This window comes from Gymnoscopelus microlampas, assembly GCF_963454915.1.
Source record: "Gymnoscopelus microlampas genome assembly, chromosome: 20".
Lineage (NCBI taxonomy): Eukaryota > Metazoa > Chordata > Actinopteri > Myctophiformes > Myctophidae > Gymnoscopelus > Gymnoscopelus microlampas.
Window position 1 is genome coordinate 25,082,543 of NC_139957.1, and position 14,702 is coordinate 25,097,244.

At 40.3% G+C, this 14,702-nt stretch overlaps 1 protein-coding gene across 1 annotated transcript in view; it reads left to right on the plus strand.

Moving 5' to 3' along the window:
- The window catches only part of kcnk10b (potassium channel, subfamily K, member 10b), a gene marked incomplete at both ends in the record, with an annotated part of 23,725 nt that extends 16,364 nt beyond the window's left edge, over positions 1-7,361 (plus strand). The window contains 5 exons of the mRNA XM_084044583.1: positions 990-1,150; positions 1,819-2,011; positions 3,478-3,620; positions 4,355-4,930; positions 7,329-7,361. Coding sequence (XP_083900709.1) covers positions 990-1,150; positions 1,819-2,011; positions 3,478-3,620; positions 4,355-4,930; positions 7,329-7,361 — 1,106 coding nt within the window. The remainder of the gene's footprint in view (positions 1-989; positions 1,151-1,818; positions 2,012-3,477; positions 3,621-4,354; positions 4,931-7,328) is intronic.
- Positions 7,362-14,702: the final 7,341 nt, after the last annotated feature.

The following is a 14,702-nucleotide window of genomic DNA, read 5'->3' on the forward strand; positions in this document are numbered from 1 at the left end:
TGCATCACACTATTTTTGGCAGACCTGGTATAGAGTCCTTGAGGACCCCGGCCAATTAAGTACAGTACAGGTTTAAGTGGGTAATCTGCATGACTATCCTAGATGTAAGGCTAAATGGGACGACCTGGTTCAGGTCATGTTTAATTTATTGTATGCTTTGTTGTATTCTGGTATTGCACAACGCGCTGTTAGCTTGTAGATCGGCTATTTTCGGCGTGAAACCAGTGCGCATCATGTATAAATCAAATCAGGCTTTAAGCTTGGTTATTTTTTCTCTCTCAGCTTCTTCATTGTATCTCTGTCACAGCAGGCCCATAATTAATGTAATTTTCCCAGAGATAAATCTAATTATTGTCTCTCTAAGAGCATATCTTTCATAAGCGCTTCATTTGATCATATCGTTGCATAAGAATATTTTGAGGGTATTCGTGTAGAGCAGGGGTTCTCAACCTTTTCAGGCCGTGACCCCCAAAATAGTGATATTATTTCCCGCGACCCCCCGCGTGCACGCACGCGGTCCCGTTCGCGCGCGAAGGTTTTTTAATTATAATAGGTTATTTGATAATTGTTTATTATCAAAAAAAAATTGCAAAAAGTGGGTAAATTGAGTAAATTAACTGATAAAAAATGATAATTAATGATAACATAAAAAATATTTTGTTTAAAAAAAAAAAAAATGTTTTTTTTTCTTTCTTCAAATTCACCAAAAAATCTGGTGACCCCCCCAAATTATTTGGCGACCCCCCTGGGGGTCGCGACCCCCAGGTTGAGAACCACTGGTGTAGAGCATAATTTATACATACTGAAAATAACTAAAATATTGTGTTTTAAGTTGAAAATATGTTATTTTTGATGAGCAACATATTTCTTTCTCTTTCCTCATTGTTTTCTTCTTTCTTCTCCTCCTCTTCTTTTATGTTTTTTTTTTTTTTTACCACCATCCAATCTCCTAATACTCATCTTTCTCGTCCTTTTCTCTCTCTGGACAGGTTATGGAAACCTATCTCCGAGCACAGAGGGTGGAAAGATCTTCTGCATCCTGTATGCCATATTTGGCATCCCACTCTTTGGTTTCTTGCTAGCAGGGATTGGCGACCAGCTGGGGACCATCTTTGTGAAGAGTATCTTGAGAGTAGAGAAAATCTGCAGGGTGAGTTGCCCGTGTTGCATTGTATTGTTATTGTTGTGAATGTCAATGTCAAGTGCATAAGCAGGCACCAAGATATGCTCCCCACAGCGACAAAAAAGGGAATTGGAGCCCTATTTGCTGAAAACAGCAAGCTACCTTTGATTCATCCTTTTATCTACATAGTCTGGGCCACTGTTATCCTGTATTCATTTTTGCAGATTTGACCGCTGACTCTTTAAAGATAGAGATTAGGTGGGTCTGATTTGTTGTCAGGGCCACCAGGTGTGATGATGGCATAGGGACGTGGCTGAGGGATCATACACAGGAACTGAAATCCTGTGAGTCAGGGAGTGAGAAACTTGACTGAGCAGGAGAATGAGCTCTATCCAAGGGCCCTCTTCACACCACAAACATTTCAGCTGCATGGGTTTCTGTGACAAAAGTAATATTTGCTCAATTAGGTCATCCCAAGTGGATTTATATTCAAGTTGGCTTTCTCTTTGTTCACTGAGGAGTTAGACAAAATGAGTATTGGCAGCACTCATGTTTCATTTCATCCAGCAGCTCCCAGAGTAATTGAGCTGTGTGCGTCATCTTCCACAGTATTCTTGATTGGATTGATTTTTATTATTGTTTGTCTTTGCTTCCTGACCTACTTCTCGTAACTTGTGCCGTTTCGATTTGCTCAGCAAAAACACAGACAGATTAGCCAGACCAAGATCAGAGTGACGTCCACCATCCTGTTCATCCTGGCTGGCTGCATCGTCTTCGTCACCATCCCAGCTATAATCTTCAAACACATCGAGGGCTGGACTACGCTGGAGGCCATTTACTTTGTTGTCATCACCCTCACCACTGTTGGAATAGGAGACTATGTGGCAGGTAAATAGGCATGCCGCATGAAAAACTGTGTTGGGGAAATGTGACATACTGTATTGCATATTGTAACATATTATATATATGTTATGTTACAATATTACATTATGTGCCAAGTAATGTGCTACTGTGGGTTATTGCCAACACAACTGATGAGACCGTTTTGTAATTAAACTTCTACGATTTATTGACTATACACACTTGTACTGTACATGAACAACTGCACAGGCTTATATCGGTGCGTCTAGTAGTCTTTATACTGTAGCCCAGCTTTGCTGGGTCTGCTGCTTATTATGCATTTAAATCAAAGTACTTCATAACTTTGCACCATTGAGCCAGCTCTCTCTCTCTCTGCTGACATTGTGTTTGTGTATAGCCCAGAGCCAAGGTCTGCATGCTATAAAGAGGAGAGCACAGTTAGACAATTTGAAAACACCTGCTGATCGATTAACCCTGGCACTATGAGTCCCATGAGTCACTCACTCATCTCCATCCACAGCTAAATCACATACCCTCTACCACAGTCACCCTGGGACCGTGACTACATGTCCTATAATAGCCCATGGCAAAAATCTTAATAAACAGCTTAAATGTGGGGAAAAGTGAAAGATCGGCTCAATGTGCAACGAGGAGACAAATGTATGAGGACAGAGGACAGACTGAGGACAGCTTTCCCTTTTATAAATTGAAAATCATTTAATGGAATTAATTCAGCAAATTTCAAGTCATTCTGCACCGTGTTCCAGGCAAGGGGTGCAGAATACACCTTTTGCAGTGTCTATACAGGCCCTTGGAAAGCATAAAAAAGTCCCAGGAATAGCATACTGTCTAGTCTAGTACATTTCAGCAAGATATAAACACAACAGTGTATTATATTTTTGTTATGTATTTTATGTCTTTGGTACTGCAGCTTTTAGTCCTTTACTCCAAGCCTAATTCCTCCTATGTGGTCAGTGGATTTGGAGGGTTACTTCCCAAAGTGCAAACTTTGTAAATGAAGAAGGAACAAACCAGTGAAATAATTGTCTGTACAATCTAAAACAATTTGCAGTTACAAACATAATGTTTTTTTTATGTTGTATGTTTTTAATGGACCCTGAGTCTATACAAATAAAGATTGATTTATTGATTGATTGATTGATTGTCAGAGAAGAAACAAAGGAAAAAGATAAGGACAACAGGACAGATAACAGGACAATATAAAATATCCACATTATGCAACTATAAAGAAAGTATAATTCAAACACTGACAGTCAAATCACACACCACATGATCCATGACCATGCCCCTCCCCCCTGGCAGTCCACGAAAATACTGACTACATGAAATCCTTGGTGCAAAAAAGGTTGGGGAGCCCTGTCATATCGCTGTACACTAATCCCAATTACATTTTTATATAATCTAACCTGCAGTGACAGCCCAATTTATTTTCCTAACCATGTATTTTACCCTGTTTTGCCCTCATCCCACAGGAGGGAACCGCAAGATCAAGTACATGAAGTGGTACAAGCCTCTGGTATGGTTCTGGATCTTGGTGGGTTTGGCGTACTTCGCAGCGGTCCTGAGCATGATTGGAGACTGGCTCCGTGTTCTGTCCAAGAAGACCAAAGTGGAGGTGGGGTACATTCAATTACACCGTCCGTCATTACATTAGAGTAACGGAAAATAAAAGGTCACTTAGCTGCAGCCTCCCCTCTCCCCCGCCTTCATTGTCTGCCGTCTAGTTGTCTTGTCTAGTGTCCCAATGACAAGCCGTTATAAGTTGCATTAGATAGAGAGGCCTTGACAAATGACTGGGACATATTGATCTTCAACTTCAACTTACTTTATTTTCCTTTCGGAACTTAATTCTATTATTATATTAGCAATTCTAAATATCGTCTGTGTGGGACGATATTTACTCTTTATAACTGATCTATACTGTTTCCTGAAAACATATTTACAAGAGATATCCATCTGTAATAATCTATCATGCAAACAGTACAACTAAGAGGTATCAATAACTCCATTATTATTGGCATCGTTATTGTTATACTGCAGGATTGATACTGCAAAAAGAGATGATCTGTTGTCTGTTTAACAGTTTCCCTACCCAGTCAATTGAGGGATTATTATCGCATGTTGGATACATTTTCACATAAAGCTGTACGTTATTTAGCTAGATGTTCTGTTTGCTTGTCAACAGATGCTAAATATGTTAATTAGACAGATGCTAGGTTTGATGTTTACCTGCTGTCCTTTTTAATTTGTAGCTCTTATTGTTTTCTTGGCACTTTATTTGCACTAGCTCTGTTGTTGGCTGACTAGAGTTCATGCTGATTACTCGGTTGTAATGCCACATTTCAACAGGTTGGGGAAAAGTTGGCTCACGCGGCTGAGTGGCAGGCGAATGTACGTGCCGAGTTCCGTGAAACCCGTCGCCGGCTCAGCGTGGAGGTTCACGACAAGCTCCAGCGGGCCGCCACCATCCGCAGCATGGAGCGCCGTCAGCTGGGCCTAGAGCAGCGAGCCCACTCCCTGGACATGCTGTCCCCAGAAAAGAGGGTTGTTTTTGCCAGCCTGGACGCCGGCCCCTTCAAGACTTCCTCCCAGGAGAGCATCAACTCCAAGCTGAATAACCTGAGGCTGAAGGGGGCTGGCGAGCCATCGTCCGAGGACAACGTCTTTAGCCTGCGCTTTGGATCCCTCAGCAAGCTGGCCAGGCGCAGCAAGAACCGAGAGCTGAGGAGGAACATTCCTGAGGATGTGCGGCGGGTGTGTGAGGCCATGGACAACGGAGGCACCTTGCTGGGGGAGAACGGCACGGAAGAGGAGGAAGGTGAGGCTGACGAAAATGGAGAAGGGAAGGTGGGGAACACCAGTCTGACGAATCTGTCGCAGTACGCCACAGAGCGCACCAAACTCAATGCATCCTACTTCCTACCAGTACCGTCTACAGAGCAGAGAGAGAGAGACAATACCTCTGAAGGGAGAGACCTGCAGCCACATGCAAATTTGAATGTGTAGAGAGAGACACAAAAGATACATAGAGAGAGCAAGGTCCTTTTAGATGTCTTGCATTGTGCCTTTCTGTGTCCTATACACTTTTGGGATTGCCCAGAGCAAGTTCATGGTCACTGTGCCATAATCATAGGAGGATATATTGCCAAAAATGAATGAAAGACAACGAAGAATAGAGGTGAAATACCTCATTTCTTGGATGATACTGTGTTGTACACTACCATGTATACAAATAACCTTCTTTGTCTCAAAGGATATCTCTTGCCAGCACCCCACCTTCTTTTGCCTCTAGCGGTTTGAATGAAACACATCTGGGCAAAGACAATGTTCACCAGCTCCGTGTTTTTTAACAGTGTGAGCTGACATATCCGATTACCCCTACATATGTGACTATGCTACTGTATTATAAGAGCTCCTAAGAAACAAACTATTCACCTTGTGCATGGAAATTCTGACACAGACCTGCTGCTCTGTAGCCATTGACTGAATTAAACTTAACTTGAAAGCATGGAGTAATAGCTATACTACTGTCTGTTGGTTTTTCAACATGAAATGTGCTGCTTCATACTTGTTGGTATTGTTCACCAGAAGCAGGAGAGGAAGTCATTATTTGTGATACAAGTGTCTGATATATGATATGATTTTAAGGTGATGGAATCCACTACAATCATTGTTAATCATCTTTCATTGAGTGAGTGAGTGTTGTAGTTCTGAACATCTTTTGGCTGTGACTCTAGTTACCATTAATGTCATCAAGGACACTCTGACTTTTTAAATAAAGAATGTGATGCTGTTTTTTTAAATTCACCAAGCATGTTTTTCCATCTTTGTATTCCATTTTATATCATCCCTAGACATAATTCTACTTTTCATGCAATGAAAAAAGGAAATGGGATTTAAAATGATCATTTTACATTTATTTTTTATTTTTTAATGAACACAGTCGTATTCACAAGTATACACTCACTTCAGGAACACTCCTTATCGAAGGTTAAAAATGTGTGTCTCTTCACCTTGGAATGTGTTATTTTCTATACTTAATAGAGTTATAATCAGCAACGCGACAGAGGTATAACATATCATCACAGAATCGGGGATACAAAAGTAAGTGGTTAAATGATTTATAGCTTCTCAATTATAAAAACAGGTACTTATACTTCTAACCAATGTCTACTACTAAAAGATGTATGGCTTGCAATAAACACATTTCTAACAGTGAATTCTGATCATGTAGATATTGGATGTACTTGTTGTAACCTGTGCTTCTGATTAATATTAACCTACCATGACATCATTACTGACAACACGAACTTGCAGACAGATTATTTTGTGGAAGGAAAACGAATATATCTGGGAATAAATATTACAAAGAAAGTTGTTTGTTTGTACTTGGCTGTTGCTTTATTACAGTACATATACTGTATACCAATAATCCTATCAACATAGTTGAAATCCAACTGCAACCATTACTTCAAATCCAGTCATTAACATTACAAACCTTTAAAACTGAAATGTCTCCCATAGAAAATGGACAGCTTTGAGGACCAAAACCCATGCAAATAACCCTGCTTTCCATGCCAAGTACTGTGGGGATGTTGAGCTCAAATCAGAGGGATTGAGGAAGTTGTTACTGCAGTACAGGCTTCAGAACTATCCCATCACTTCATGATAGATTATAAAATATATATCCAGTGTTTAAACAATTCTTTCAGCATCAGATGATGCCAATTCCTACACATAAACACTCTAGTAAGAAAGGATGCTAAATTGCAAAAGACCTAATCATATGAGCCTTCAATATGGTAAAATGAAAAATGTCAATTTGTATCAATCTGTTCTGACTTGAATTGACTTTGCTCCAATTGTTTTGTCCAGGTTTTAGCCACACCAAACACAATCTGGGAACCCATCGGCAAAGAAAAAGAAAAGAAAAAACATAATAGTAGCGCGTCACAGCTGACTTGATACTGTACAGCCTTTGGGTAATTAAACAACAGAATGTACAGTATGTCGTTATGTAAGTGACTCTTTGCGTGACTCTGAAGTGAAATGGACCCCATGGGCTGTGTGTGAGTATGGCATAGAGCCGCTGTCACGTGTGTTAAAATGTGTTTGGCAGCCGGCAAAAGCCCCAATGATGGTACCACAAAAATAAAGTAATCGGGGTGGCAGCCCGGTCTAGGGAGAATAATAAATTGCATTGGATAGAAATGGCGTTGGGGGGCTCACCTCCCTCTTTACTTTCCATGGCGATCGATGACCTCCACCTGCCCCCCCTCCCCTCTCTTAAAATCTCTAATTTTCTCTCTCACATTCTCTCTAGCTCAGCCTCACATCACCTTTCTTCCTCCATTAATAGCTCATGATGGATTGACCGTGGGATTTAACCTTGACACTGTGGCTGTTATTTGGTTTACAACGTACATGGTTTTGTTAGACTGGTTATTTATGTACCCAGACCGCCAATCGATGTCATCAATACTGCAGCAGCTGGCAAGCAGTTGTCCGTCTACTCTGTGGACTTACATGTTGTTGATAATTCAATACAAGGAACTGGATCAGAGTGTGATCGCCAAGCACACACGGTATCATAAGTAGTTGAATTGTACAAAATTGTACACAATTTGTATTCAACATGGTCTCTCATCTCTGCCTCCATGTCAATCTTCAACCACTGCAGGAGATGTTGAGCTCAATTAAAAATAAATGAGTAAAATTGTTAGCTACTACTGTCAAGTACAGTCATTAGAACTAGAACCGTCCAATCTGATACCCATATCTCATACTGCAAAACTCTGGTCAGTGTTCTTCAAACTCGAATTGACTTTGCTCCTGTTTCGTTCACCAAACAATGTATAGTAGTATAACATCACATGTTTACTCGATACAGCCTTTTGGTAATTAGGCAACAGAGTATATTTTTTTGTAATTGAGAGAATGGACTCCTCTTGTATCTGCCTCCCTGTCAATCTTCCTCCATCCCTATGTACGGTGCCTGTCTGCCTGTGTTGCGTACCATCCCGTCTGTCTACCTGTTACCATCTCCACTCGATCTCGATCAGACTGCCCTTGAAACTCCTGCCAGCTCTGTATCTCTTTCCAAAAGCATCTTCCCTGCCTCTCCCTGGCATGCGTGCTTATAGCATCATACCTGTCGGCTGTCTCTCCGCAGCCAGGGAAACAGGAGGGGGGGGGGGGGGGGGGGGGGGGGGGCATGTTTGGAGGCCCAGCTGTGCCCACAGGTCCTCCCTCACATGACATACCGTGGCGAAAGGCATGTGAGGGAATGTGTGACCTGAATGTCAAACGTGAACACATTATTCATAATGATCTGCATCGATCTGAGGCTGAGGTGACATTTAATAATGATGCCTCAGTCTCATTATGCCTCGTTGTGTTGTTTATGTTATCTTATGCTACTTATAGTAGAAAAGCTAACGCACACCAATAGCTGTGGTGTGTTGTGACTACTGGAAATAACCATTGTTTTTAAAGGAGAAAAAAAATGTGCACATGCACTCTGGCTTCATATGAAGTTCTTTTTCATTTGTTGATGTTTCGGCCTGCTGGCCTTCATCAGAATGAACAAATGGCAGTAACACACCAACAAAAGAGACACTTGATGGGGATCAGACAATCATGACTGGGTGGAGAAGAGTAATCAACAGGCCTTTTCAGTCCCCCAAATCAGTGTCAGTGACAAATAACATACATTTAAAATCATGCAATACAGTTACAAAATTATACAAGATTTCTAATGGACATACTGTACTGTATAGAGAATTACAGTTCTGACAAAAAAATATATTTTTATCTTATGCTGCTTAATCAACACAACCTCCAGGCACAAACAGCTGCACAAACTTATACCAGGAAATGTTGTAGCGGTTATAGAGGCAACCCGACCTCCTCAAAATAAAATAGTGGTTCCTCTGCCGTACCTCTGTAATTTGGGATGGTTGAGGTGCTAGCATCACTGCCTTACAAATTGCTTGTTAAGCCCTTGTATGGTTCTTTAGACTCTATGGTTCTCTACTGAGTTTAGGCACCTCTAATGGTTCCATATAGTAGGCTACTATTTGCAAATGGTGCTATATTGCACCTTTAGGTATATTATAGCGCACCAAAAGAGGTTCCTATGGTAACGAGCCAAAGAACCAATGTTAGAGAGAACCAATGTTAGCCAAAGAACCAATGTTAGTGCTATTTAGCACCATTTCTGTTTAGTGTGACAGTAATATGATACCCTTTTGTGTACATTTCTACACGTTAAATTAACAGAATTGTACAGTGTAAAGCCAGGTGTCTCTACTGGCCTCACAATATCTCCATAGACTTATCTTGTATCTCACCTACTATAGCATTACATTTTCCTACTACAAAGGTTCAGAATATAAAAAACAATTTACATAGGGACTCAATATGAAAATTATCCTCGAGTCCAACTGGATGTTTGCGATAGTTGTAATGAAAGTCCCTCCAGGCGGTAGCTGAGATTGTGGGAATTGGACGGACATGAGGTCACAGTGACGTAGACCTTTGACCACCAAAATCTAATCATTTTGTCTTTGAGTCCAAGTATGTGTTTGTGCAAATTTGAAGTAATTCCCTGAGCGCATGCCAGAGACGGGTGGACGGGCAGTCAGACAGAAACAATACCTCCGGCCACAGCTGTCACCGGCAGAGGCATACAAATAAAAAAATACCCTTAACAAAAAAGAAAACATTTAACATCCAGAGTCTCTGTCACTGGCTTTGATAAGGCTCTGATATTCTATAATGCTGTTCCTATGGGAGCTGTCATAAATCACCAATGCCTGTTGACTGGGTTACAGGGCTGAGCCTGTAGACTGTAGCCTGTGTCCACAAAATGTATCTATAGGGGTTCAAATAAGTGAGTTGGAAAAGGTTGTTTTCTGATTTATCTATGTATTTATTCATGTCCTTTTTTGAACCAAAAGTATCCTAGTGATGGTGTGTCCAGTGTAATCAAAGCAAGAATGTATTCCAGTGTCTGGCAAAGCGAAGCTCAGGCACTGCTTTGTAATACCGAGACTTGTTATTCCACAGACAGGAAACAACCCTGACTCAAATTGGCAGGATTTTGTGTTCTGACTATGCTACCCCCCCTTATTTACAACTTCAAATGCAGTGTTCAGAGTGAAAATGTACTGGCAGTGACAGGTGGATAATTAGGAGAAAGGGGTAGGAGGATTGTGAGACTGAAGCCTGGAGGTCTTTAGAGACACTGCATGCCTGCCGTCAAACAGTGGTGAGATGACAAAGCTGCCTGTCCCTATGTCTGGCAACTGGAGAGAATGGTTCAATAATTGACATCATTGCATTGTTATTAACAGTGATTGGGAAAACTGACACATGACATGTCATATTAAGAAGCCCATCAGTTTGTAGATCAGAAAATGTGGTTTGAGTTCTTGTAGACAGTTTTGAAAGGAAGATCAAGTGGAGAGCTGTACTGAATACATGTGAAAGATGCACTGCTATGTACTGTAATAGCAGGCAGTAAATAGTACTGTATGAAATACATCTGTCATCTTACATTGTTTCAAGTGATTAACTAACTTGATGTCAGAATAGTCATAGACTAAACTGAGTTTTCTCATCCCTGATTATGAAGAGCAGAATGGCTGCTGTGTGTTTCTTAGGAAAAAGTCATACTGAAACAAAGAGCTTCCTCTGTACTGACAAAGATAACTAATGTTAATGCTGAGTCACATTGCACTAAAAGCACCTCTGGCAGGTGATAGACACACTTTGTGCTCATCCATTATCTAACACGCACACACGCACGCACGCACGCACGCACGCACGCACGCACACACGCACACACACACACACACACACACACACACACACACACACACACACACACACACACACACACACACACACACACACACACACACACACACACACACACACACACACACACACACACACAAAATGCACAACTGCATCTATGGCAAAACTAGGCCTGTTGCATTCTAATTCTTAGAGAAAACTTGCATAATATATTACCACCCATTAAACTGTATAGCCTATTTGTCCATCTGTTGCCATTTTTAGCATGTGTCGGTGGCACGTGTTTGTGTCCATACCTCGCCTGCCTGTGACTATTCCCATAGCTACTCTAGCTATGGGGATAGTCACAGGCAAGAGAAGGACTGACACAAAACTAAGCTAGAAACACTTGATGCAAACCCACTGTGCTTCAAGCCAAAGTCGGCTTTGGGTAGCCTCTGTCTACACTGTAGACACAACATACTGTTATAACTATCAGAACTATAAATTGCATGTCTGAGTTATATTAAATCGATAAAGGTCCCGTCCCTGTGTCAGTAATTCTTTATACTGTAATTAAACCCTGTATTGCAGACCAAAATGAAAACACAAAACTGCTTTTGTTTTTTATATTTTATAAAACCCAAAATTTATCAAACACATTGATTATTTGAATTAATCAGTGCATTGACTTCCAATTTGCAAATTAACAGAAAAGTGTAAAACCCTGATCTTTTGTCCCTTCAGTTCATAAAAGCAATGTTCCTTCAAAGTTCCTTGAATGCTTCCAATGAAAATACATTCCAATTTCCAAAGTAATCCAGCAATATCTTCATAAAAAATATTCCGTACACAGCATTTAGGTGTTAAATATTCAACCATCTTTATAACCAATAGTCCCTTTGGTATCACAAAGTATGTCTTAAAATACCCATACATGGACAGGAAATATACCTTTTCACACATTTAGGTGGCAGTGTCACACTGTAGACTATACAGTGTGTGTTGCATTTATACATTAGATAAGAAGGTGTCCAGGTGCAGCACAAACGGAAGATCAACATAAAGGATAATGAAGTCCACACACTGGTTAAATGCTCCACTTGTTTATTGTGTTCAACGTTTCAATCAAACAATCTTCAGGAATTCCTGATGAAAACCGCAATAAACAAATAGAGAATTTAAGCAGACCTTATTATCTTTTTGCACTCTGTGCCTTTACTAGGTCTGCTAGTATTTCCCTCTACACCAAATCTCTTAATAGCCAATCTACAGTACCTACAAGTAGATCTGCTTTTGTCACCGAATGTTCACCCCAGAATAAGGATTCCACTAATTCCACTAGCTTCAGCAAAACCTTGACAGTTAATTTAACTTAGACATTAGACATCTTAGGACAGAAGTGTTGTGTACTTCTTCAAGGCTCCTGAGTACCCCGACCTACATGTGATCCCCATCCTTTCCTTTCAAAAGCGTTTTATCTATATGACCTGTATGTATATGCTAACGGAACAGGGTGACAGGGTCTCTGGACATGCATAGATAACGTAACCCAGCCTATTCATCATATGAGGATGTATATATAGGAGCACATCATATCGCTGAATCAACCGCCAACATCTAAGTAGAAGCAGTGGGTTCTTTATTGACGTCTAATTATCTCGCTTCTATAGGTGTACATTTACAGGGAGGATAAAGGAACCGCTCGTTCACGTGGTCAAGGACAGTGTGAGGTCAGATAGAGGAGGGGGCATAAGAAGAGGCTCAGTGGCCACCATTTCTGCTGATGCAGGTTTATACGGTGACAGGTGCAGCTCATTATGTGAAGTGAAGCGATGGAGAATGGGAAGGTACAAAGGCTCACATGGAAGATCCACATGTTCTCCTCTCCATAGCTCCTCTCTCTGTGCTGATATACTGGGAAAATATCGCTGTTGTCATGCAGAAACCTCTTATCTCCATTACTCCATATTTTAACTTTTTATGTTACAGCGTCACACAAAAGCATCAACAGTATCAGATCCACAAGCTCGAAACTTGTAGATCTGATACTTTTGCTGTTTTTTGAATTTTAATCCTGAAAAGTAACAGCTTTGGATGTACAAGGTTTCCACAGAGACGATATATTATCTGAATACATACTTGAGAAATATATGGAGATATGATGTTTCTGCCCGACAGAAACAATGTGAGTGTACCAACGTCAAAAGCCGGTTTCAGTATATGTAGGTTTTGACATTGAAGTGACCTTTTCTCTCTGTTTTTCAGTATCTTGTGTGATAGCATCCTTTTATATTCACACTTTAGGAGAGAAAACCTGGATCGACATCCGAAGAGAATGAATGAATGAGAATGATGTGGGGACAAAAAAAGTGTGTGTGTGTGTGTGTGTGTGTGTGTGTGTGTGTGTGTGTGTGTGTGTGTGTGTGTGTGTGTGTGTGTGTGTGTGTGTGGGGGGGGGGGGCATGTGCGAACATGCGCACCATTCATTTATGCCTTATTACTTCAGAGAGAACCTCAGTGGATGGCTCCACATTCATATGAAATAATGATACATGACACAATTGAACAATGACATGTTTTACAGTACATGTAGAATATTTTATTAGATTTATCAAACATCCAGTGGTGGAATGACATTGAGTACTGTATCTTATACAATGTTGAGGTACTTGAGTATTTCCATGTAATGCTACTTCATACTTCCACTTCATTACATTTCAGAGGTAAATATTGTACTTTCTACTTAACTCCACTACATTTATTTGGCAGCTTTACTCAGTAGTAGTTACTTTTCAGGTGGCAGTTTGCTACAATTGACAATCTAACAAGCATTTAAAATATAACACATTGTTAAAGATTAACCCAGTAGTTTCCAACATGTTTTGCCTTTGTCATCTTTCAAAAAAACTGTGGGTTTAACATTTCAGAATGCTATGGTAGCCTACAATAAATGTTCAAATGATATAATATTCAACCAAAAAAAATAAGATTACAGAAAATGTCTGACTGAAAAGATTTGTGTATGACAATTTTCTTTCTTCTTTGCTCTTCCATTATCTCCCTACCCCTCCGATTTATCTTGTGACTCTTTGGAGGGGCCTGACCCTAGATTGGTAACCACAACCACTGGACTAAAATAATACTTTATACAAACTCCACAACAGTAACACACTGCTTACACACTTATGTATTTTTTACTTAAGGGTTTTATCATGCAGGATTTTTACTTGTAATGGAGTATTTTACATTGCTCTAATGGTACTTTTATTAAGTAAAGTAAAGTAAAGTACTTCTTCCACCACTGCGAATACTATATCAACCTATAGTATTCTTCCAAACAGCCTGTGCGAAGGGTACACAGAATGAATGCTCATTGTCTGTTAAATTATTAGTTTTTCTTTTATACCAAAGACAACACAAACATTTATCTGATGTGATCCAAGCATGAACATAATCATGCAACTGTCCACTAGAGGGCACCAGATATCCATTATTGCTTGGCAGTCCATTCTACTATAAGTAAATGGACTACTGCAAAGCAATAGCCTAAGAGATGCACTGTAGGCTCCGAAAAATACAATTTATATGTGGGGCCTACATACATACGTGTTAGATCCAGTCAACTGCCTTATGTGTAAAATTCTATAGACTCATTTTGAAGGACAGCTTAACATAATGTTTTAGGTTAACTCACACTGACATTGAACAGTAAAAGATTGGGAAAAAAACTAACAACCACCCTCCAGCTCAGTACTACTACTAATAGAACTCATTCAGAGGTAGTTGTGTTAATGTCCATAATGCTGATTAGTTCTGCTGATGTTTTTTTATGGCAAGGCTCTGCAGGAGTCTACAAAGAAAAGAGGAACAGGCCAGCACACAATGTCCTTTC